At 40.8% G+C, this 25,702-nt stretch overlaps 1 protein-coding gene across 3 annotated transcripts in view; it reads right to left on the minus strand.

The window, feature by feature from the left end:
• Positions 1–529: 529 nt before the first annotated feature.
• SPIN1 (spindlin 1) overlaps positions 530–25,702 on the minus strand; it is a 110,840-nt gene continuing 85,667 nt past the window's right edge. For all 3 annotated transcript variants that reach the window (XM_034773238.1, XM_034773237.1, XM_034773239.1), the window contains 4 exons: positions 20,171–20,219; positions 12,595–12,848; positions 11,157–11,390; positions 530–4,257 (listed from right to left, as the gene is read on the minus strand). In XM_034773238.1, the coding sequence (XP_034629129.1) occupies positions 4,058–4,257; positions 11,157–11,390; positions 12,595–12,848; positions 20,171–20,219 (737 nt within the window). In that variant the 3' untranslated portion in view covers positions 530–4,057. The remainder of the gene's footprint in view (positions 4,258–11,156; positions 11,391–12,594; positions 12,849–20,170; positions 20,220–25,702) is intronic.

A 25,702-nucleotide genomic window follows, 5' to 3' on the forward strand; every position in this document is an offset into this window, starting at 1 on the left:
AAACCTCCAATTTTCAGCCTTTTCTTGTTGTGAGTGAAATAAAAATTCAAGTTTTATTTTGTTATTTAATTATGAATGTTGATTCAAAGCAGGCATGGATGTACGTGTCTACATATTGACAAATGCTTCTGGAGTTCACAATTTCTGAGTCACTGCTTTTAAGAGTGCAAACGATAATGTGCACTGAAAAGACATTAATTTACAGGTTCTTCACATATGTGCAGAATTCCCTTACGCAATTTTTTGTTGCATTTTGAGAAAGTAAATTTAAGCACTATGCTTCACCTCAATCAGATTTCATCCACTTTAAATGCCATCTTATCAACATTCATACCTACTTGGCAAAAGAAGGAATAAAGATTTGTCTTAGCAAGCAAAGATGTTTCAAATGGCAAATTATTATACCAGGATAAATGGCTCAATGTTAAAATAATAAGTCCTTTTTTAATTATAAAACTGAAGAAACTGCTTCTTCACAATTTTAGAACACACCACTACATTTTGCTCGTGAGAACAAAATTTACAGTCATAAGTTGCACATAAAGGGTTTATTTTAAATGTTTTAAGGATAGAGTTACATCATAATTATAAAAATTACTTACAGAATTAAGTAACAGATTTAAAGTGTTTATACTTCTAAATGCAGAGAACAGGGAACTGTCTACATTGTTCAAAATAAAATAAAAATAATGAAACCAAGCTCTAAAGATGAAGTCATTACCTAATTTTAAAATGTGAACACGAAGACCTTTGAACTATACACATACCAAGAACCATCCAAATTGCACTAATGATGTAAAATACAAAAAGCACAGCATTTTAAAGGAACCAGAAACTGTTTTAGCTGTAATTCACCTTCCCTGAATTGATTGTAATTGCTGCTGTCCTCAAAGAAACCTTCAGTTTTAAAATGAATCAATTAAAAAAAGACTTATGTATTGCAATTTATGAAGTTTAAAAGGGTTTTCCCCAATGTATTTAGGTCTTTATGTATTCTACTCCAACTTAATTTAGGGTTTGGCACTCAAAAGAAAAAAAGTTGTGGTGTTTTAGATTCAGCTGTGATTTTATTTACTAGTGAACAGAATACATGGTCCCTTCAAATGCTGTGACACATACAACTGGAAAATTACCTTCTGTTGGCACTATGCTCGCCTCACCAGTGCATTTAGTCCTACTAACAACCATTAAAACAGCACAATAAGCAAATTCACAAAAACTGAACACAAAATAAAAACAAAAACAAAAAACCTAAACATTTTAACATGCAACTTTAGTTTGTTACATTGAACATTCTACCTTCTAAGCATGCAAAAAAGGATGGTCTGCATTTAAGATTTTTTTTTTCCTTTTTAAAATTTTACATGGCAGCCTGACATCATACACACACACACACGCACACACACAATATACAACAATACTACAGCAGGTAAATGAGAAAGGCCAATAACTTTTATACACAGATCCTGGCTTGTGCTGTGACAAGCCCCATGATAAATTTGGAAAGTAATGTTGAACCCCTAGAACAAGGAACCAACATTTAGTTACCAGGGTAACGCAAGCACTGCATGCAGATCTGAAACATGAGCCTAAAACAAAGCCCAAAGCAGAAGGGCAGGAAGTGGAATTAGTCTCAAGCCTCAAAAAAGGTGGTTTAAACTATCAAAAAATAAAAAAGAAAAAGAAAATCCCAAACCAAAAAACAAAACCAAAAACCAACAAAGCAACAGACAACAGGGGACACTTAAAAGGCCGTAAAAATTTACAGATTATACTCCACTAATTGGTAGATTATGTGGTATAGTAAAGTGGCTTGCAGAAAACCCACAAATGCAAGCCTTTAATGCTAAAAATGTTTCAGTAGACCTGAACTTCAAATATTTCAAAACAAACCTTGTTTTCCTCAGATGTATAGCCCAAAATTCACTGTACTACGTTATGCACGTATCCTGTGTATAATCAATACACTCACTCATTCTTGTGCCACAAATATCAACTTGGACTCATGGAGCCAGGCTCAGCTTTGAGATTTACATGCAGGACTCTTAAGAGTCAATAGAAAACACATAACAGATCTGCAGGATGAAAACACTGTGTTGCAAATCTGCTCACTTTGTTCAAAAACACAAGGAACATTTATGATTCAGGTACTTAGTACTTAAGGACTGCATTGAGAAGCTATTAACTGAAAGACAATAGCCTGCCTTTGGTTGCCCATGATGAAATACTGGACATAATGCAATAGTAGCAATGGACAAAGAATTAAGGTACTGTATTTATATGGTGAGTATTTGTTACCATTCAACAGCATAATGAGGCACAAGCCTTAAGGCTAAAATATGAAGTCAGGCAAAAATGGATAGAAAGGGGCTTAAACCACTGAATCTTCAATGTCAAGAACATCCATAATAGAGGTCATCCGGGCCTCAGATCTCTGATTAACAGCACCTTTTTTTAGTCTTCTGTGCAAGGTTGGGATCTGGGTGTTCCTCCCCTCAACAGCAATAACTGGCTTCACATACTAGCCATCTGTGAAGCAGTGCTTTCAAACTTGCAAAGCTCTGCCTTAATATGACATGACAATTTTGTTGCTGAACTGACCATTTTTGCAATTCTGGTTACTTTTAAAAACTGCCACACTTAAAAAACTACTTTGGGTTACAACTATCTTGCAAGATTAAAACTGTGAAAGGATCTGCTGCGGTGGGCTGCTATTTACATCCACAATCTAATGCAGATGATCGAACCACTGAGGCTGCCTATAGCTTTCATTAGTTAGTACACCACTGGCATGCAGAACTCTAGTGTTCATTGAATGAAATTCACGTAACAGCATACCTCAAAGCGAGTACAATGTACACCACAAAAGGCGACAACAGGTTTAAGCTGTAGATGATTTGTCCGGACACTCGTAGAAAAGCCAGAAAGAAGAGCTAAGAAAGATGTTTTCTCAGGGGGAAAATAATAAAATAAAATAATAAAAAAAAAAGGAATGCAGCAGAAGGCAACAAATGCTTCTCCTTCTCTAAAATAAGTCTTTAATGTAAGAGGACTGTTCTTTCATGAGGTTTTTGTCTTTACATGTAACAGATAAACTATTAGGCTTTTAAGTCCACACACAAACATCCAGGTTGCTAATTTTGAAATTAAATGAGAGACTACTGATTGCCAATGTGTAGTCTAAAGATCTTTCTGAAGTAACATATAATGTTATGACTGTTGTGGCACCAAGCACTTGGGTTTGTTAAGAAGTGTGTATAACAAAAATACAACATTTAGAATAGAAGGCAGCCTTGTTTTGTGTAGTTTTACTGGTTCCTTCAACTTGTAAATGTGGGTCTGCATTTTCGAATCAACAGTTTATATAGTTGATTAAACCTTTTATAGTTTAAAGCCTTTTCACTGAAAGGTGCAAGTCAAACACTTGATGTTGTACTGCCTTGTGTCTACGAAGATGCACGAATATTCCCATGTACTGCTAATTCTTAAAAAGCTACTTTGAAATAAGGTGTAGAAACACAGTAGATTGATGTTACTTGGGTTAGGCACTCCTTAAACACTGCACAAACCAACCATTTACTTTTTTTGAAATCATCTCAGCCCCAACCCTGAAAACAAGGACTGCCAGTAGCCAAGAAATTAAATTTAATGTTACATAAGAAGGCAATATTGAAAATATCAAACTACACTTGCATGTGGCAGTTGAACAGGTGAGTGCGAGGTTGAAGAAAAAGTTAAAGGCTATGAAAATTTTTTTAGATTAATGATTACAATACTAGATCAACTTTACACAGCTTGGATTTGCAGCTGTTTACTTTAACTCCCTCTCCCCAAAAATATAGTGACTTCCTTCAAGAAAAGGAGTTCCCTTACACAAAATGTGTCATGTTCACACAAATTTGTTTGTATTATTCAGAACAAAACAGTTTTGTTGGCAGAGATTGTGGGTTCGCAGGGACATTTAAGCTTTCATTAAACTGGAAAGCAGTCAAGTCTTTGTGTCTACAAATTTTACATTTAATAGTTCCACAAGTTTGGCAAAAGTTCACGATGATGTCTAAGATGTTTTCACCAAATCATAGACATAAATATGGAAATCATCATCAAACTTGATGAAATAGACAGAAGGTTTGGCTTCAACTTGATGAATGACCATGCCAGTCCTTTTAGAGCCATCTTCTTTGGCATATTCAACTTGTTTGCCTACCAGGCTGTCCACAACTTCACCTGGTTCCCGTTCTGCTGGAGGTGAATCATCTGTAACACAAAAATATGATGTGTTTAGTTAGGAGTTTAAGGATTTTCAATCTACATAACAACTGCAGAGACCTCTTCAGAATGTATAAAAATATCAGGAGTCGTGAGTAGAGATGAATTACAATGTCTGAGAAGAACATTTTAGAAGTTGTAGTCTATTCAGTCAAACAGGGTTCATCAGTTCCACAATTTACCATTACAGGAAAAAATGTACTTGGGTAAAATTCTGGTTGCAGTGTTAAGAAACTGAAATCTTATACTAGCCTTCTAGACTTCCTGCATCCATTAGCTCCTATGTAGTCACATGCACATAAAGCAAAGTAACAAATGAGGAAGTTCTTTGAGATGTGTGGTCCCTGTCTGTATTCCACTGTGGGTTATGCATGCAGACCATGTGTCTGGAGCTAGAGAATTTGAAACTAGTATCTGTGTATGTGCCCTGACTCACATCTATAGTTCCTTCTCTACCATGAATCAGATAAGATCTGAAGCAGAGGGTGGGAAGTGCATTACAGATAGGGACCACACATCTTAAAGACCCTCCAGTTACAGGTAAGTCACCTCCTTTTCTTATTCGAGTGATGGTCCCTATTGTAGTCCACTGTGAGTGATTGACAAATAGTATCTAAACAGGAGGAGGGTGCGAGGATGTGGCCGATGGGGCTGAGCAGACTACCATTGTTTCACAGGAGGCATCAGCAGAACAATCCTGTACCAGGGAATAATCTCTTGCAAAAGGTTGAATGGAACTCCACATAGCTGCTTTACAAGTGTCCAGGAGGGTACCTCCTGAAGAGATGCTACCTGCTGTTGCTTGCGCTCTGGTGGAATGAGCTCTTAGCCCCAGTGTGAAGGGGGAGGGGTCTGAGAGCTGATAGAGTAGAATGCAGCCATATACCCATTTGGATATTCTCTGGGTGGAGGTGGCCTGCCCTCTGACTGTTGTTGATACAGGGACAAAATAGTCACAGGGATTTCCTGATTGATTTTGTTCTATGCAGGTAGAAAGCCAAGGCTCATCGAACATCAAGGGAGTGGAATCTGCGGAAGTGTGTGGTTTTGGGAAGAACACAGCTAAGTGAATGGATTGGTTAAGGTCAAATTCCAAAACTACTTTAGGGATAAATTTGGGGTGTAGATGTAAGAAAACCTTAACCTTATGGAATACAGTGTATGGAGGGTCAGCCATCATTACTCCAAATTTCCCAACGTTTCTTGCTGATGTGATGGCTACATGAAAGGGGACATTCATGGAAAGGAAGGACATGGAGCAAGCAGCTAAAGGCTCAAAGGGGAGTCTTGTTAGCACTGAGAGAATGAGATTCAGGTTCCACTGGGATGCAAGCTTCCGAGTAGGCAGGAAGGTTCTTACTAAGCCTTTCCAGAATCTATTAGGCAGTGGGTGTGCGAAACCTCAGTAGTCTTGAGAAGGTGAATGGTATGTACTGATTGCTGCCAAGTGGACTCATAAGGAGCTGATGCAAGGAGCCACGACTCCCTGCACATGACAATAGCAGTTGCCATAACTCTAGAAGAGGTATCAGTGGCACTAACTGCAGATTGGAGGGTGGTCCTGGCTATCAGTTTGCTTTCATCCATCAAAGCTAGGAAATGAGCTCTGTCAGTAAACTTCACAAACTTGCCATAGTTCAGGGAATTGTATTTAGCCAGCAATGCCTGGTAATTGGCTATTCTGCACTGGAGGCTGGATGATGAGAAGAACTTTCTTCCCAGTAGATCCAGGTGTATATCCTCCTTGTCTGCAGGAGTAGACCTGGCATGTTGTTGTCTGGTCCTTTCAGAGATGGCATGGACCAACAACGAATTAGGAGCTGTGTGAGACAACAAAAATTCTTCACCCTTAACTGGCACATAACAATGCTTCTCTGCCCCTTTGAGGGTAGGAGCACAGGTAGCAGAGGTGGCCAAACTGTACTAGCTTGTTCCAGTATAGTTTTGTTAACAGAGAGGTGCAGCATGATTAAGAGATTGCCCTGGATCTCCTCAAGGAGAACATGAAGCTCTCCAGTGACTCTGCAGAGAAGGTCCTAGAACTTTCTCTTCCTGAAGTCATTGTGGAGAGAGAGAGAGAGAGAGAGAGAGAGAGAGAGAGAGAGAGAATGCATGTATGTATGTAGATGCAGAAGCCACCGCTTCATCTGGGGATGATGATGGCAGTCTTGCTGGTTCTGATGGAACCAACACACAGTATTCTTCCTCTTCTGTCAGATCCAGAGGTAGATCGGAGCAAATAGGTGCTAGAACTAGGAGTGCCGGGGATGATGCTGCACCCCCTGGGTTGAAATGGTTTCTGTCATATACAAGGTTACAGTTTGATTCAATGGCTCTCAGCACCCCCATTATATAAATTGTTCCAACACCCCTGATTGGAGCATTCCCTTACAGAGGAGGCAAGGGGTGACTCCCTAGTAAATTGGATCGACTCTACAGGGTGGTACTGGTCCCGAGGCCCCCAATATGGCCAGCAGGAGGGGTCAGTGAGTGGTCACAGAGGCCCCCGTGGCCTGGGGTGCCAACGGCTTTAAGTCAGATGAGGCGGGGGTTGTTCTTGAGCTTGTGTGGGTCTTTTGGGTAGGGAAGGATAAGTATGGTAAGGGATGAGTAGTTCATCAGCTGGCTCCTAATCTTCCGAGGAGAAGGCTGATTCTAATTCCAGTGGTGGTACCATTGGTGCCGTTGGAGGGGAAATGTATTCTGCATCTGGTGGGGTGGGAGTTGATAAGCTCTATCCTGCAGTGGTTTCTCTCAGAGGAGATATTCTCTCCTGGAAATTGAGGGTCCCGATAGAGGAGGGGATTCTGAATCCAGGAAAGAGAAAATATCCTGGGGGTGGCAATAGATTTGGACCTCTGTGGTATAAGGGGGACTCTGCTTGTCTGGATCATCAGAGCCAGCAAGGAGGGTGGTATCCCACAGTGATTGGGCTTTATCAGTACTGTTTGGAAGCAACTGGGAATGATGGTACCAACAGGACACGGTCTGGAACCAATGGAGCCAAATGCTTATAAGCTTTCTTGTTGCACCTCTGGGACTTAGTACGTCCTAAGTCCTCATGGGCTGAACTAGTAGGTTTGCTTACAGCTGCATCGGACTTCTTTGAAGTGAATTTTCAGGAAGATAGTCTCTAGCTTTCTAGCTTCCTGAAAAGGCCTCGGCATAGGGTTGGGGGGGGGGGGGCGCGGAGAAGAGCGGGGGAGGAGTATCTCTCCTACATCAGACTTTGCAGTAGAAGGCACACTCCTTGTGGAATCAGGCTGATGTACAGGGAGGGTTCCCCAGCCTGGGTCTGACTGGATACTGCACTTCACCACGATATGAGCTTCCTCAAGTCAGTACAGATATGAGCAGTACGATATGAGCTTCCTCAAAGCAGTACAATATGAGCTTCCTCAAGGCAGTACAGATAATGTTAGTGGTCTTCACTGACCGAGAAGGATTGCAGGCAGGAAGTACAGAGTTTGAAGCCCAAGGTCCTGGGCATAGTCCAGTACCCAAATGAGGTACAGGGGGTTACCCCCCCATAGACTAATCTAATGCTAGAATTGTTAAAACTGCTTAAACTATAAACTATTAGGAGTGTTAATTATTTACAATGAAATTATTTATTATTTATAGGAGAAAGTTGAAGCTGTGGATGCTAAAGTTGCAAGAAACTTGAGTGATTTTCTCAGGGCTTTATCCTAAACTTAACATCAAGTTTATTTAACTTAGCCTCCTTTGGTAATCAGAGTGTGGCTTAAAAAAAAAAAAAAGAAAAGAAAAGAAAGAAAACTAGTATAGGATCAGAATTCCTTCTGAATCAGACTTTGGGTACGTCTATACTTACCTCCGGGTCCGGCGGTAAGCAATCGATCTTCTGGGATCGATTTATCGCATCTTCTCTAGATGCGATAAATCGATCCCAGATCGATCCCGGAAGTGCTCGCCGTCGACGCGGGTACTCCTGCTCCGCGAGAGGAGTACATGGAGTCGACGGGGGAGCCTGCCTGCCACGTGTGGACCTGCGGTAAGTTCGAACTAAGATACTTCGATTTCAGCTACGTTATTCACGTAGCTGAAGTTGGGTATCTTAGTTCGAAGTTGGGGGTTAGTGTGGACCAGCCCTTTGTTTGGGAAAAATTTAGTGTCAGGACAAAAAACAAACAAAAAAAATCGATGTCATCTTTCCCTCATGGAATACAGTAAAAAAAGGTCAGCCATAAAAGCCTACAGTTCAGTTACTCTCCTTGCTGATGTAATAGAAAAGAAAAAGGTTGTCTTATGGACAGGTGGTAAAGCACCCTTCCAAAGGTTTTAATAGAAGCTCCATCAATTTAAGTGCTAAGTTTCAAGCCCACACAGACATCCTTGGGACACTGAATTTCTGTACTCAAGAGCACAATTCAGACCACTAGCTGAAAGGTTCCCAAACCTAGGGAAGACTGACTGTTCCTGGTATAATGTCTGGAAACACAGTGACAAGTACGAGAGGCTCCAACATCAAGCCCAGGAGATCAGAGTATCAGAATTCATTAACTCAATCTGTAACTACGAAAAGCATCTACGCCTTATCCCCTCATCGATGAGACGGGGGTGGGGGTGGGAGGGGAGAGGAGTGCGGGAAGGGAAGACATAAAACGATGGCCGAAGTCCAATAAAAAGCCATTTGTTAGAGTTGGGATCCTTTCCTGTCCTTAAACAGAAAAAAGGACAAGGGACATTTTAAATTACTTTTAGTAGAACACAGATTTATTGATTCATGACCCCATTTCTGAAACAGAGTTTGTACCACTGACTATTTAGGAACAGGTAGAATTACAGCCTCCATCATCTGTGATTCATGCTGGGGGCACACAAGTTTTTTCCCCACTGCCAGATGGAGAAGCTGGGTTGGTCTGATAATTAGCATATCACTCCAAAGAGCCATTAAGTCACAACATAGGCTGTAACCATGAGTATATCTTGGTTGTTCAGGTACAATGACACTGGTGTGATATTGTCTACTAATAACTGTATCACATAGTCCTATATCTACATGAAGAGATAGTTAAGAACCCAATGAATGGCTTCCAGCTCTAATGTTTATGGAAAGCTTCACCCATCAAGGACTCCAGCAACCAAATGAACAACCCATTATAAAGCCAAAGCATCCGTCACAATTCATTCACCTAGATAGAAGGGTAAAGGGGTCCACCCTTGAAAATTTTTTGTTGTTATTTTTTTAAAAGGAGTTTTAGTGTTTGTTTTCTATATTTGCAATTCAATATTTTCTACCTTGGAGACACTGAATACCTGGAGATCTACTATTAATATAACAGCACAATATAACAGGACAAGAAACTCGTTCATTTAAAGTGGGGGCATATGATTTTTATTCAGACTATTTAAAATACTGCTTTTTGTTTTTCCTCTGTCTCGTTTTTAAAGATTCAGCACTTCTCTCCTTCAGTTAATGGAAGAGAAATCTTCTAGTACCCATCTGATACTCCTTCCCCTCGCCAAATCCACAGAGCAGCCAAGGGGGGGAAATGGGGAAAAAAAAAAAAAATCAAACTAATAGTTTCACTGCTGATCGTTTTAGCAGAAACGCTGAGCTAATGTGCTTAATAATCATAGCTGGATGTAGGGGTAGATATGCTACAGTGAAGTGAGGGAGACAACCTCTTTCCCTCCAAAGTTTATACAATGTAACCTCTATACCTGGCCAAGAGGGAGACAAGAGATACAGCCCCCTTTCTCTCTAGTACCAAAAGCTTCAACCGTCACCTGGATTAAAAAAAAAAAAAAAAAAAAAAAAATCCAAGACCCACAATCACCCCTCTACCTTCCTGGATTTCAAAAACCCATCTTTTAAAATCTACAGCCTCCCCTGGAATAACTCCTGTAACAAACATGGTCAATACGAAATCTGCAACATACGGAGCACGAAGTTTGGGGGCAGTATAAAGTGAAATTTAATCAAAAAGGGAATATTAAGACATGGCTAATTTTTAATGAACTAACATTCAAGTCTTTAAATATCTCTAAAAGAATTCTATTCTATTCTTTTTATCATACCAACTTGCAAACAAACTGGTTATTCCTATCTACAGTTATAGGGCTGAAAATTAAATTTAGGGAAAAACCTTCACTATGTGTATATGTTAATTTCATTGTGTATCATAATGTTTGAATGGCACATGTGCACACACATCAGTTTCCCTTACCATCTTTGCTATAGCTCGACTGACTCAGAAACACACATACCAAAAGTCTTTAAGAGTTATCACCCAAAATTCCCACGTCCTGATGTGATCATTTAAGAAAACAGTGTTTAATTTGGTGACAATGATTCTAATTTGTGCAAAATACTTTGAAAGAAATTCCAGATTCCTTTGTTACACTTGCTGTATGTCTGGTTTAGAAACACAGACTGTCAAGAGCTACAAGTGTTTTCCTGCATGCATTGTTTCATTTTAAAATGAACACTTATTTCCAACCCCCCCCCCCGCACCAAAAACACACACAACATTTATTTAGTGTACATGAATTCATCTAGTTTCACTTTAGCCCTTGTGATCTGTTATATTTAGTTAAAAGGTAACACAAAGGAACAAAAACAGCCTAACTTTGCTTTCCCATCAAAATAGTGCTATGATTAAAGCAATATTTTTGAGGGAGAATACCTAAAGACATGGAAAAAGTGGATGGTGGTAGGATAAGCTAATAAAATTACCATTTTATCCTGGTTTCAAATGACCACCATTTAAGAGTCATCCCTAATATTAAGATCAGATGAATCTTCTGCAGTTCTTGCAGTTTGTCAGCTCTTTCATTTCAGTAAACAAAGAAACCCAATGTTTATGGAAAATGAGCTGTCATTTTGGTTTAGAAGAAAAAAAACGTACTGGCGTACTTACTGGAATCAGGCATAATGCGGAGGTCACCTTCTTTATAGTCATCTAAGAGCTGATACATGTACAAGACAGGATCCTTCTCATAAGTAATATAAAACCACGTGTTCATTATAGGAGCTCGAGCCAAGACCATCCCCCTCCACTCATCTTTTGAGCCATCTTCTGTTTCAAACATATGTTCCACAGCTTTGCCAATCATTGTGTCTGCCAAGTGGGCATCACTGATTCGAGATGAAGCTGAAATACGTACACAATATTGCATAAAATTCAGGACCACTCGGAAGCCTGCATACTACATCTTCAATAGAAATCATAAAAAGGGCTTCATTCAAATTGTTTTCTTTACAAAATAGACAAAATAATTATATGAATTAACTGGTGGATATTTTTATTCTCTGGGTATATCCAGATTACAAAGATGTGGAATTCTAGCTATGGTTATTAAATAAGGGCTTGTCTACATTGTCAGTTATTCTAGAATAGCTATTCCTGATTAAATTCCATGTGTGGACACACTTACTCTGGAACGAGAGCATCCACACATGGAGCTAATCAGGAAATTAATCCACTTTAAACTCACACCCCTACTGTAGTCCAGATTAATTTTTATATGTAGACAAGCCCTAACTTACACTACAAAAAAGTACAATTAGAAACACTAAGGAAAACCGATTGTGGGTTGCAGAGCAGATACCACAACATCTTTGCTTCTATTAAAAAAAAATTTTTAGCAAAAGGGGTGAGGGCTGATCATAAAATAGCCTCTAAAGTTTTCTACTGTCACTGAATTTTTTTCTTCTTGAAACACTGCTAACTCCTTGCAGCCAATAAAAAAAGCTGATCTAGTTTGAGAGTCAGTGACACTTGGCGTGAATTCTGAACTTTATAAGTGTTTCAGACATCCTACAGGTTTTAAAAATTTCAGACTGAGCTATTGAAAACAAACACATTAATTCAATTATTTCATTTTTAAAGAAATTTCACTTTATTTTTATTACTTCTCAGGAAAGGCATATGAGAAACACTTCATACAGGACCACAGAATATGTAGTACAGCAAAGAAAATTTTCATGAAATTGAACTGTAAAATGTGAACTCTCACTCAGCATCAACAATTTAACATGTAACAGAAATATTAGTCTAAGCATTACATAAGCTTTTTAGAGCGAAATCTTGGCTGTGAATAAGGTTGATCAATATTATATCATATATAAGTATGCCAATTAGATGACAATTTACAGTACTGAACTTCTATAGCACTCAATGTAATATAAAAATAAGTTATTTAATTTGTGAGAGTAAAATTCCCTCCTCACTCCAAAATAAGGAGAACATTTACTAATGAAAGTCCACAGACTTGACAAAATGCAATCCAGCAGCTCCATCCAGAATCCTGTCAAGAGCATGCAATATATATGTATGTGCATCAAAAAGCACTTACCAACTCTGTCTGGAAGGACTTCAAGCGCTGACACTCTTTCATCTTTGTGCAGTTCTAGTCCATAGACGCAATCAAATCCATCATACTTAATAAGGTAGAGAGAAGGATTTACAGGAACCTGATCAAGAACTGTCCCCTTCCATTGTGTTACAGGTCCACTCCCTTCTTTCCATCCATGCTGTATTCTGCACCCTACAATATTTCTTCGGGGCTGAGAAATGGGTTTGCTAGGTCCTACGTTGTTTCGATGCTTTCTGTATATAGATACAAACAAGATTAAGCTAGTGTGCAGAAAAATGTTTATTATTTTATTTATAATCCAACGTAGTTCAATGTTTTATTTTAATATACAAGTATTCCTTATTTTTTTATTTAATGTTGGACAAATTCTAATGTAGCTTGTATTATAGTGCACTTCTTTTTGAATAGGCCAAATTACTGTACTAATTGCCTTAAATTATTTAGGAAACACACTACTACAATGCTGAAAAGAAAAACTACGGTCCTGTGATCAGTTGCTATGCTGCCAAATAATTTGAAACTAACTGAGCTGGTCAAATTTTTGCCCTAACAGATTTTCAGCAAAAATGCAGTTTTATCAAAATAAAAGTGTTTTGTAGGAACTTATCAATTTTAACAAAAATTGACAGAAAAAGATCCGAAAGCTGCATTTCAATAGTGTTGGCTGAAATCTTTTAGTTTCTACTTTAATATTAAAATATTATATTCTACATTATACATCTGGGATGGTTTAGGTATACTTGATCTGCCTCAGCATGGGGAGCAGATTTGGGTGACCTTTCGAGGTCTCTTCCAGCCCTACATTTCCATGATCCTACATATAAAATATAATATAAAAAAGTTTAAACATTTCCTGAAGCAAAACTGTGCTGAACTGAAATTTTTCAGAACTTTCAATTTGTGGGAAATTTTGAACTTTCAGATTTTTGCTCGGATTTGGAATGAAATTTTTTGAAACGTCAGAATTCCTTGCCAATTGAGCCTCCTGAAAGCACAACTCACCTGTTTTAAAAGCTCAATTCAGACATCAAAAGGAAAGTTTAATTGGAGCCATGCCTATATCTCCTATTAACAAGGCATCAATATTTGTCAGATGCTTAACTAATCTGAGGCCAATATGAAGGATGCCTCTCACACCCACAAGCAGGATAAGCAGTAGCCATTAGCATTTGTTGGTCAACAATTTGTAGTAGTGTTTATGTATTTTCTCTGTTCTCCATGCTTATGCTGGAGTTCAAGTAACTTTTCAAACTATCAGTAAGTGCAGCATCGCCTGAGAAGTGCTCATCAAACATAGGCATAGCATGCCAACAAGAAAAGTACTCTTTTGATGGTCCTTTTCAGTACAACGCCACTAGGGTCAGATGCAAGGAAGGAGCAGGATGGAAGATTCTCCTTAGAGTGAGCAGTGAGGACTAGCAATCCACTTCTGCTCCTCTCTCTCTTCAGTGGTTTATTCTTTCTTTATGGAACCGGCCACCAAAAACAAATAATTGCCAGCACAAACCACTTGCCAATGGTTAATAATGCCAAGTCTTCATCAGTTATGGTTGTGAGAGATCTTACTTTTGCTATCTGACAAAGTAGCAAACTGTAACTAGCAGTATTTAACATTTAAAAGTCTTATTTTTGTAATTCATTAAAACAAGTGACAATTTATAGCATCTATGTAGGAACTATATGGTTACCAGTATATTGTAGCCATTTTCAAGAGATAGAAATATATGTATTAAATTATTTCATATATTATTTATTTTAGCTTGCAATAATCTGCACCATTAATACATTATTCACGTGGCTATCAGATTAAGATAAATCATTGTTTTTTCTTATGATAAACTTTAGATAATTTTAATACAGTTTTATAATAAATACTGTTTGCTGCAACCTTGTCAACTTCATTTAACCTGGTACAAATATTTACACAGCATTACTTTAATTATTAGAAACTGAATGCCACAAAAAGCAACCAATACCATTCTCCGAAAAAAGTTGGCAACAGTGTAAAGCATTCTCAGCAGTAGCGAGCAGCCTCTCAGATCAGTTACTTACCTTACTTACGTAACTGAAGCTCAAGCTGCATAGTTTCCTAAGGGTATTCTTGCCCTAGGCACCTGAGACTGGAAGATTTTTCAGTTGCAAGGTCCATTGATCTGTGCCTGCATCCTACACCACCTTGTGCTCTGAATCAAGGACATTAAGGGGTGGCACAGTCTGACCACCTCTCCAGTTCCTAACTCTACCCTGAATCAAGAGAGGATGTGAGAAGAGAGGAAGGAGGGTGGGTTGTGCAATACCCATAGGGACCACACATCTCAGAGAAGTCCAGTTACTGCAAGATAAATAACCTTACTTTCTTCTTCGAGTGCTGTTCCCTATGGGTATTCACTGTAGTTGACTCCCACGCAGCACTCATTGGAGGAGGAGGATGCAAGCAAAAATGCTGTGCCATAGATCGCAGGACAAAAGTAGGCATCTGATGGTGAAGCTTGAGCAAGGGCTTGATGTCCAATAAAAATGTGACTCGAGCCCCAAGGTGCCAGTCTAAAGATTTTTGAGGTGAATTCTTTGCAGGTAAGGCACTGAGGTAGCTTGTGCGCCAGTTGGGTGAGCCCTGACACTCTGTAGCAAAGGGTCATTCATAATCACGTAGCCAAGGAGGATGCAGTACAAAGTCCATTTACAGAGTCTTTGCAAAGGGACTGCTTCTCCTTTAATTCTCTCGGTGATGGAAACCCATAGTCTCAGCAACTTCCTAAAGGACTTTGTCCTTTACAAGTAGACGAGAACTCTGCAGACATACCTGTTACTGTGGGGTTTGGAGAAGAAAATAGGCAATTTTGATTCAAGTGAAATTCAGAGGGAACCTTTGGATGAACCTGAGATGGAATCTCAAGGGGACTCTCTCTGTGAAACAGTATAGGGAAGGGTCTGTTCGAATGGTGGGCTGAGAGAATCACGTTCAGGTTCTAGAGAGATGTAGGTTTTCATAATTTTTGGGGGGGAGGGGAAGAGAGATTCTGATAATACCCTTTAAGAATCTCACACCTGTAGGATGGGTGAAAACCGAGCAGCTCACCATCAGAGGACTGAAGAAGTTAATAGCTGCTAAATATACTCACAAGGAATGAATAGATAGACCAGATGTCTTTAAGGACATATCTTCTCCAGACTAAACAAACACAATTTTTTTTTAAAATCTTCCCTCAGAGGTCATGTTTTCTAGACCTTTAATAATTTTTGTTGCTCTTCTCTGGACTTTCTCCGATTTGTCCACATCTTTTCTGCAATGTGGCACCCAGAACTGGACACAACACTCCAGTTGAGGCCTGATCAGCATGGTGTAGAGCGGAAGAATTACTTCTCTTGTCTTGCTTATAACACTCCTGCTAATACATCCCAGAAGGATGTTTTCTTTTTTTTTTTTTTTTTTTGCAACGATGTTACACTGCTAGCATATATTTAGCTTGTGATCCACTATGACCCCCAAATCTCTTTCTGCAGTACTCCTTCCTAGGCAGTCATTTCCCATTTTGTATGTGTGCAACTGATTGTTCCTTCCTAAGCGGAGTACTTAGCATTTGTCCTTACTGAATTTCATCCTATTTACTTCAGACCATTTGTCCAGAACATTTTAAATTTTAATCCTATCCTCCAAAGTAGCTGCAAGTTAACAGCTTGGTATTGTCCGTAAACTTTGTAAGTGTACTCTCTATGCCATTGTCTAATCACTGATGACTGTAGAGTGTTTCGTCTGTTACGAAACAATCCTCTCACCAATCATTGAGATAGGGAGTAAACCGGCATTTCTCTTTCTGAGATGTGCCACTACGGTAGCCAGACATTTCATGAAAGTTCTTGGGGCTGACAACTCAAAAGGCATCACTCTAATGATAATTTGTGTTGCCCGCTACAAAAAATACTTGTATTTCCTGTGTTCTGGATGGATTAAAATGTGTTTTGTAGATCAAGAGCTGCAAACCAATCTAGAAGATCTATGAAAGGAAGTATGGAGGGCAGAGTTACCACTAGAAATTTGAACTGGCACATGAAGAAATTCAGATCTCTCAAGGCCCACATTGGATGTCAGCCTCTGGGTTTTTGTAGGACTAGAAAAATATCAGGAAATAGAACCCTTTTCCCAGATATTGGGGGGAATCTCCTCCATAGCTTCAAAAATCAAGTGTGACTAAGCCTCTTGTTGAAGGATATTTTCATGAGGAGGCAGCTCTGAAATGGGATGGGGAAGATGATTTGTGGGTAAGAATGACTTAGAATTAATTTTCAGTACCCATCTGTTGCTGGTGATACTGTTCCATACTTTACATTATTTCCAGATATGGTCCCAAAAAGATGCAGGGAAGGGATAAAGATCCTCCAGGATTGGTTAGCAGCTTTTGATATATACATCAAATGACTTCTTAGAGCAGCCTTAGTAGTATTTGAAGTCGATGAAGGTATCCATGCATGTATATGTTGTTGTTTCTTAGAGAAACCTATGTTCTCTGATAAAGAGGATTAAAAAAAATAGTAACAAACTGTTTCAGTTGAGTATAATATTGAGACTGCTTTTCCTTATATTGCAAAGTATAGATGCTTAATAACCATGAAGTGGTATGAGAGTTTCAATGTATGTAATAACTCATCGGTTTTAGAGCTGACCAGATCCCTCCAAAGATGAGGTCTTCCAGCATAGTTTGAACCTCCTTTGGCAACCCAGAAAACTGGAGCCATGACACACACCACGTAGTAATTGGTGCTCTCTTGATACTATATAAGCAGCATAAATGGAAGCTTGTAGGGAGGCTTTTTAGTTATTAACTATGTAGATACTCAGCCACTTTAATTCAAGTAAGATGATAATCTGATAGAAAAACCTGATAATTCACTATGCAAAGTTGAAGGCTAGCTGATCATTTCCTAAAAAGTCCAATCTTCTTACTGCCTTCTCCTTTGGAGTAACTCTAAAGGACTGATATTTCAATTTCTTTTGTGCTGCAGTCACATCTAAGTGACATCCTGGAGCAGGATGGGTATAGGAATATTTAATACCTGTTGACAGGAACTGATACCTTATTTCAAATTTCTAGAGGTTGGTGGTATAGATTCCGGAGTGTGCCATAAAAGCTGGGCTAATTCTAATAGGTCTTCATTTATAAGTAAGGCAAGCCTCTCTGCTAGAGACATGAAAAGTGTCCAATAATTAGGGCCCTACAAATTCACAGCCATAAAAAAAGCGTCACGGACTGTGAAATTTGGCCTCTCCCCATGAAATCTGGTCTTTTGTGTGCTTTTACCCTATACTATACAGATTTCACAGGGAAGACCAGCTTTTCTCAAACTGGGGGTCCTGACCCAAAACAGAGTTGCAGGGGAGTCGTGGTAGTGTCACCCTTACGTATGTGCTACCTTCATAGCTGGGTGACTGGAGAGTGGTGGCTGCTGACTGAGGGCCCAGCTCTGCAGGCAGCAGCGCAGAAGTAAGGGTGGAAATACCCCATACTATGCCATCCTTACTTCTGCGCTGCTGCTGATGGTGGCTCTGCCTTCAGAGCTGGGCTCCCAGCCAGCAGCTGCCACTCTCCAGCTACCCAGCTCTGAAGGCAGCGCTGTTGCCAGCAGCAGTGCAGACGTAAGGGTAGCAGTACTGCAACCTCCTCCTCCTCCTCCCCCCCGCAACTCATTTTTGGGTCAGGGCCCCTACAATCAAAACACAGTGAAATTTCAGATTTAAATAGATGAAATCATGAAATTTACAATTTGTAAAATTCTATGACTGTGAAATTGACCAAAATGGACCGTGAATTTGGTAGGGCCCTACCAATAATGTGTTCTTTTTTTTGAATAGTATGAGCTCCAAATCTCTCCAAAGCTTCTGCCATTCTGCAGACCAATTCTTGAAATGACTTATAATCATCTAATGAAGATGCCTGAGGAGGCGTCAGCCTCATTCTGTGAAGAAGATGGAATATGCTCTGGGAATGTTTCAGACACTTGTTGCTGAAATATATGTTCATGCAGAAACTGATAAAGAAAAAAGAGTCTGGTTCAACAATACTTAGATTGCTGTGATTGCTTTTGCATGATAGGTAGATCTGAGGGTGAAGGAGATTTAACCCTGGAAACTGAAGCTGGGGAATATTTTGATTTAGGATAAGGCCATGGGGCCAGTGAGGCCAAGCAGTCTGTCCATATGGATAAAATGAGAGTGGCGAGGATGGAGGAGTACCAACTAGGGTCTTTGAACTAACATGCCTATATTTTCCCATGTCTGACCTGACTCGCAAACATATATGGGTCATAGAAAGATACCACCTAAAAGGTAAGAGAGTGAAACATCCCCACTATCAGAAGACGAATACCCATCCTCCTGTGAGGTGGGAGGCTGCTCCTGAGGTGCTCAGAGAATTACTCATTGAATGGGCTTACCAAAACTACCACTCTTAGAAAGGATACCAACTGACAAAAACATCTAATATGACTGCATGGAAACAGCCAAAACACTGTGTACTTTGTACATTCTGTTTGCGTATAAAATATACTAGAGTCATGCCCAAGCTTCTACTAATTTCTAGTTATGTGATCCATTCCTCTATCTGTTTGAACATTGGATGGAACACTGAGGAACACATTTGATGACCGGCAACCTTGGATTGTCACATACTATTTTGTAGAAGAGTGTACACTGAAAAATAACAAACAGGCACTTAGAAAAAATGTTTAAGAGTCATACAATGCACCTGCACTCAGTTTTTGTCTTCAAAGTGTCCCATCAGAAAACTAGCCAGACCCAACCTATTTAGCTGTTAAAAACAATGAGATCAAACATGTCCAGACTATCATACCTTCTCCTCCCTCAGACTAGCTCTTTCCATCATCTACTTCCTCTTAAAATCACAAGGTGAACAACAAATTAATCCCCTTTTTTTGGGAGCGATGACAGTGTGGAGGGTGACGAGATACCCCTAACAAAAAATAAAGCATTCTTATAAAGTGTTGCAGTATTTCCAATCACCACATTTGAAAAAATAAGTATGGGAAACCTCCATGACAAAAGTGTATTTGAAATGAAATTACTGGAACACAAGTAGTAATAAGAAATCTCTTATATGTCTGATGTTATTTTCCAGATGCAGTCGTCAGTAAAAATACTTGATGAGAATAACTTTATACTGACCTAGTCACAACACACCATTTAGGCAATGAAGTTACTATAGTCTTTCCTTGCCACTTCTTCTCCCTGAAGTCTTCAAGCAAGCTAGAGCATTTTATTCACATGCTCGTTTCTCAAGTGATGGTGCTATTCAAACATCAGTAAATTTAAAAAGCAAGCATGTGAGCAAAAGCAGTGTAGAAAGTAAGTGTATATCTGCCAGTGGATATATATTACCTGAACACAATCCCACACAGTTCCTAGAACAAAAAGTAAAGGCTGGAACAGCAGTAATAAGAACAGAAACATATGCTTCTAACAAGGTAATTCTGGGTAACAAACCCTACACTGGGAAGTACAAACAGTTGAAATTTATAAAAATAAGTTTTAGAAATAGCTTACTTGTGAGAAGTTCTCTTCTTCATCATGCTGGCAGACACTCCTGCATGCCCTGTAACAGAGAAAGCAGCACATAAATGCCTGAGAAATGCCAAGATATAGATGAAGTGCTGCAATTCTATGGGAGTTAAATATCTAACAATAAAAAACAAAAATGTAAGTATCCTGAGTTAAAATCCTACAATTAATACACTTCTGGAGCTAAACTTGTATGAAATACACTTTTAACTTCTACTCAGATGTCAGATTAAAACAGATAGTGGTTGTGGTCAAGACCTGTATGTTCAAATTCCAAACACAACAATGGTGGGGAGAGTCCCACACCGGAGCCATTCTTTTAAGTGACAAATCTGAGGAACTGTCCCAGAATAAGGTGTCAAGAGAGGTAGTTTTGGAACAAACTGATAAATTTAACAGTAATAAGCCACTAGGACCAGATGGTATTCACCTAAGTGTTCTGAAGGAACTCAAATATCTACTCTACTACTACTCTATCATTCTACTCCCATGTAAAAATAATAAAATTACTTACGTAAACATATGACTATACAAAATACATATTTATTGCATTGCCATTTAAAACAGCATTAAAAAGACTGGAAATGACCAGTTAAGGCAGTTGACAAAATATTTTATTATCTTTTCAGTTCACACTCATCAATTAACAGTACTGACATTGAAAAATTAAATGTGTTTCTAGAATGTATAAATTTAACTGACCCACAAGACAAAGTATTCCTGTCAATATTGTCATTAACTGAATGCAGGGTAACAGAATATTAAGTTACCTTAATTGGTTACTCCCAGTCTTCTGCAGTTAATTATTTTGTACCAGGGTAAGCTATTTTAAAAAATGGTACAACTTTAAAGTTGGAGATTAAAAAAAAAAAAAAGCTCAGTGATATCTGGTTGGTATAGGAAAAGACAGTAACTTATCTCAGAATAACTGATGTTTGAGATGTGTTGTCTATGTATTCCACTCTTGGTGCTCATTAACCAGAGATCAGAACCTTGGCCTCTGCCTGCACCTTAAATGACCTCAACCACCTCTCCACCCCAAGGCATAAAAGGGCAAATGGGCCAACTACTTCTCAGTTCTTTTGCCAACCAGAATCCAAGTAACTATAGATTCAGATATAGCAGGGTAAGAAGGGCAGGTCATGGAATACATAGACAACATATCTTGAGCAGCAGTTAGTGTAAGGTAAGTAACAAGTCTTTTCTTCTTTGAGTGATTGTCCATACATACATCTTGGTGACTCAAGCAGAAACCTTGTGCTTGTGGGTAACTTGAGCCTTAACCAAATAATGACTGAAAAACCACTTTGCCAAAGCAAACGTAGGGTCTGAATGGATAGCACAGTGTTTTGTGACTATATGAATTGAACTCCAGATGGCAGCTCTACAAATGTAAGCAGTAGGGACATTTCTAAAAAGCTGCAGATGTAGTGTGATCTCTAATAGAGTGAGCTTTTATCTGGCCAGGAAAGATTAAGTTTAGCTATTTGATATTGTGAAATACAATATGAAATCCATCTGGATAACCTCTAGGAACAAATTGCTTCACCTTTCATTCTTTTGACATAGCAATGAATAATCTAGAAGAGACTGAGTTCTATAGCTAAATAAAGAGTATGTTAATGTCCGAGTGTAACTTTTCAGAATCACTAGCATGTTTTGAAAAGTAAACAGGTAAATTAACAGTCTGATTAACATGAAAATTAGAAGTTACTTCGGATAGAAACCTTAAATGAGACTCAACAGACCATATCCTTATGAAAAATGGTAAACGGTGGGCCTGCTGTTAAAGCTTTAATTTCTCTCCCACTCTAGTAAAAGTAATGATCAAAAACAATGTTTAAAAGGTGATGTAATGAACATGTAGCTAACGGTTCAAATGGGGGACCCACCAGACCAGCTAACATCATGTTAATTTCCCATTGGGGAAGGAGGTCTCAAATTTGAGGGAATACATGTACTAATCTCTTTAGAAACCTAGACACTGTAGAGGGTGAAAATATTCTATGCTTTTGAATCTGCTGATGATAGGCACATACAGCTACTAGGTGAACATTTAAATAATGAATTGAAAGTCCAGATGATTTCATTGAGAGGATGAATGGAAAAGTCCATTAGGAAGGGTGAGGTATGCTGAGGTTCTGTCCAAATGGTAAATCTTTTCCAGTTGGCATTGTAGGTCAATCTTGGAGTCCAGTCCTTCCTTCCTACTATCAATCAAAATGCTCTGGACATCCCTGGAACAAGATTTCGCCCATCAATTAGGTAGCAAACATCCAAGCTACAAAGTGCAGAGACACTGGGTCTGGATGAAACATCTTCCCATTTAGTCACTTTGTCTTCAAGAATCATTAATGAACTGATCTCTATTTCTGTGAATGTATTAATTTGTAGTAATCATTTGCCAGATATCCTGACCAATTTTCATCCTATGGATTTTTTGAACTGTTCTACCTTATTCAGAATTTGTTATATGTGGTATATGAATGAAAATCCAAGTCACAAGGTCATGCCCTAAGATTGTGGCAAAATTTCATGTTTTTATCATAAAACCCACAATTCTTTCACAAATTTGATCATCTACTGAGAGTCCCTTTATAGACTGCCATTGGCATCACCTGGTTCTTTTGTTCAGCCTTTTGGTATTTCTTCCCACTGCTCTGATACCCTCTTCAATGACATGGTAATTTCATGATACAATTTCTTAAAAATTATAAGCAATTCAGAAATGGTACAGACAGAATGCTCAATTCGCCACAGCCTCTATGGCTTAAAACAATGTTGTAAAACCAGTATAAAAAAACCTACACATTTGCTTCCCTTGAGGGTGACTGCCACACATTTGTTCTCTACCTTTTTCATTGCCTTTCCTGAAAGATTCCAAACTATAAGCAATTCCAAAACAATTTAACATTTAATTTTCAAAATCAGTACAAGTTAAAGGCTTTAACCATCTGATTTCTTGATCCACCATTTCCTAAGCTCTTTACTCCTGGGGAGAATTCTGCGCCACTGCGCATGCACAGAATTTATGTCCCCTGCAGATTTATTTGCTTCCCTGCATAAAAATGACTTTCTGTCGGGGAAGGCAAAAAAGCAGTCGTGCGACCCACCCCAGCAGTATGTTTCGGGTGCCCTGAATCACTGTGGGGCAGGAGGCAGGATTGGGGAAGACCCGGCTGGTGGCTCCTACCCTGAGCAGGGCTCAGCTGCTAGTCACAGCTGGGCTGGGGAGGACGGGACTTCCTCTTCCCCTGCACGGCATCCGGGACTGGGTCATATCCACCCGCAGATTTCTCTCCCGGCTGCAGTAAGCTCTGTAAACTCCCCTTCCCCCCCATCCCCAATTCCTGCACCCATCACTCCTCAGCTGCCCAACCCCCAGGCATCCAGATGCCCTCATACCCAGACACTCCCACACTCAAAACCTCCCTGTACCTGAACCACCCCGACGAGCCACCTGCACCTGAATGCCAACCCCACCGAGCCCCAACCAGTTGCACCTGGATCCCCACCCCACTGAGCCCCACTCCCTCAGCATCTGGACCCCAAACTGAGCCCCCAACATCCAGAAGCCCCTGCCGAGCTCTATCCCCCCCACACCAACTCCACCCATTCCCCCCATTGAGCCCCAACCACCTTCACCAGGAGTCCCATTCCTGTTGCACCCAGAACCCCCAACAAGCCCCGGTGCATCCAGATCCCACACCCACACCCCCCACTGAGCCACCTGCACTTAGACTGCCCCACTCAGAACCCTCTTAACCCACAACTGGATCCCCTCACATTAAACCCCTCCACACTTGGATACTGCCTTGCTGAGTGTGCCTGCCCACACAGAGGGGCAGGGCCCTAGGGTGTTTCTGGGGCAGGCCGGGTCCTTGCACTGTGTCAGCCTCACCACTGAGTCAGTGTCCCAGTGAGGAGCTGCACAGTGATCTCCCACCTCTGTGCAGCCAGTGGCCTGTGCTCCCCAATGCCATGCAGGAGCCTCCACATTTACTTGACAAATAAAATTTGCAGAGTTTTAAAATATTGTGCACAGAATTTTTAATTTTCTGGGGCAGAATGCCCTCAGGAGTAGCTATTGGTGGAAGTTTTCTCAGTATTTACAGCCATTTTCCATTTACAGCATTTGGTTTTATCCTTACATAAACAAGACCAAAACTACTATTTGCTTGTTACTATAGTGCAGGGGTAGGCAACCTATGGCTCGCATGTCGAAGGTGGCACGCGAACTGATTTTCAGTGGCACTCACACTACTTTAAAATGTATTGCTGGCACGCAAAACCTTAAATTAGAGTGAATAAAGGAAGACTCAGCACACCATTTCTGAAAGGCTGCCGACCCCGGCTATAATGTTATCAGCCTGCCTGAATCTTTTGTTGCTCAACTGAATTAGGGACGTTACAGTTGCTAAACTACCTAATCTTAACTAGCAAAATATATCCTGAGTTCTGCTAGCATCTTGCAGACCTTCATATTGTTGAACAAGTTTCAGAGTAGCAGCCAATTATTTGGGGAGGAAAACACTTGTAACCAGTCTGTTGACACATTCCCCTCCCGCACTATGAAAAGAGAAACACTTTTTGTTACCACCACCATACATCTAGAGCAGGGGTCTCAAACACACGGCCCATGGGCCACATGCGGTCCGCGAGGTAATTTTCTGCAGCCCACGAGCCCCTCACAGCCCCCGCTCCCGCCTTCCCCCAGTGTTTACCTAGAGCAGCTCCGGCCCGACGCGCACCGGGGGCAGGGCAGGCTCCCTGTCTGCCTGCCCGTCCTGCCGCCGCGCCATGCCGGGAAGCAGCCGGAACATGGGGAAGGGGGGGCACATTGGTGTGTGTGTTGATGTTGCTTCAGGCACCGCCCCCAGCAGCTCCCATTGGCCGCGTTTCCCCGTTCCTGGCCAATAGGAGATGCTGGGGGCAGTACCTGAAGCAACAGCAATACACACACCCCGGAGCTGCGTGGGGGCAGGGCAGGGCAGGGCGGGGCAGACAGGGAGCCTGCCCTGCCCCCGGTGCGCGCCGGGCCAGAGCCCGCCCCCCGAACCCTTCCTGCAGCCGAACGCCCTGTCCTGAGCCTCTTGCCGCACCCTGCACCCTGACCCCCTGCCACACCCCTCCTGCACCCCAACCCATGCCCTGAGCCCCCGCCACACCCTGCACCCCGACCCCCTGCCCATAGCCTCTGTCGCACCCCACACCCCTCCTGCACCCCAACCCCCTTCCCTGAGCCGCCGGATGTACCTTGCACCCCTCCTGCACCCCAAACCACTGCCCTGACCCCCTGCCAGACCCCTCACCCCCTGCACGCCACACCCCAACCCACTGCCCTGAGCCCCTGCCACACCCCTCCTGCACCCCCTGGGGGCAGGGAAGGGGCGGAGTTGGGGTGGGGATTTCAGGGAAGGGATTGGAATGGGGGCAGGGAAGGGGTGGAAAGAGGCAGGGCAGGGGTGGGGCCTCATGGAAGGGGTGAAGTGGGGGCGGGGCTGAGGGCGGCGGGGG

The sequence above is a fragment of the Trachemys scripta genome, chromosome 6 (genome assembly GCF_013100865.1).
Source record: "Trachemys scripta elegans isolate TJP31775 chromosome 6, CAS_Tse_1.0, whole genome shotgun sequence".
Classification (NCBI taxonomy): domain Eukaryota; kingdom Metazoa; phylum Chordata; order Testudines; family Emydidae; genus Trachemys; species Trachemys scripta.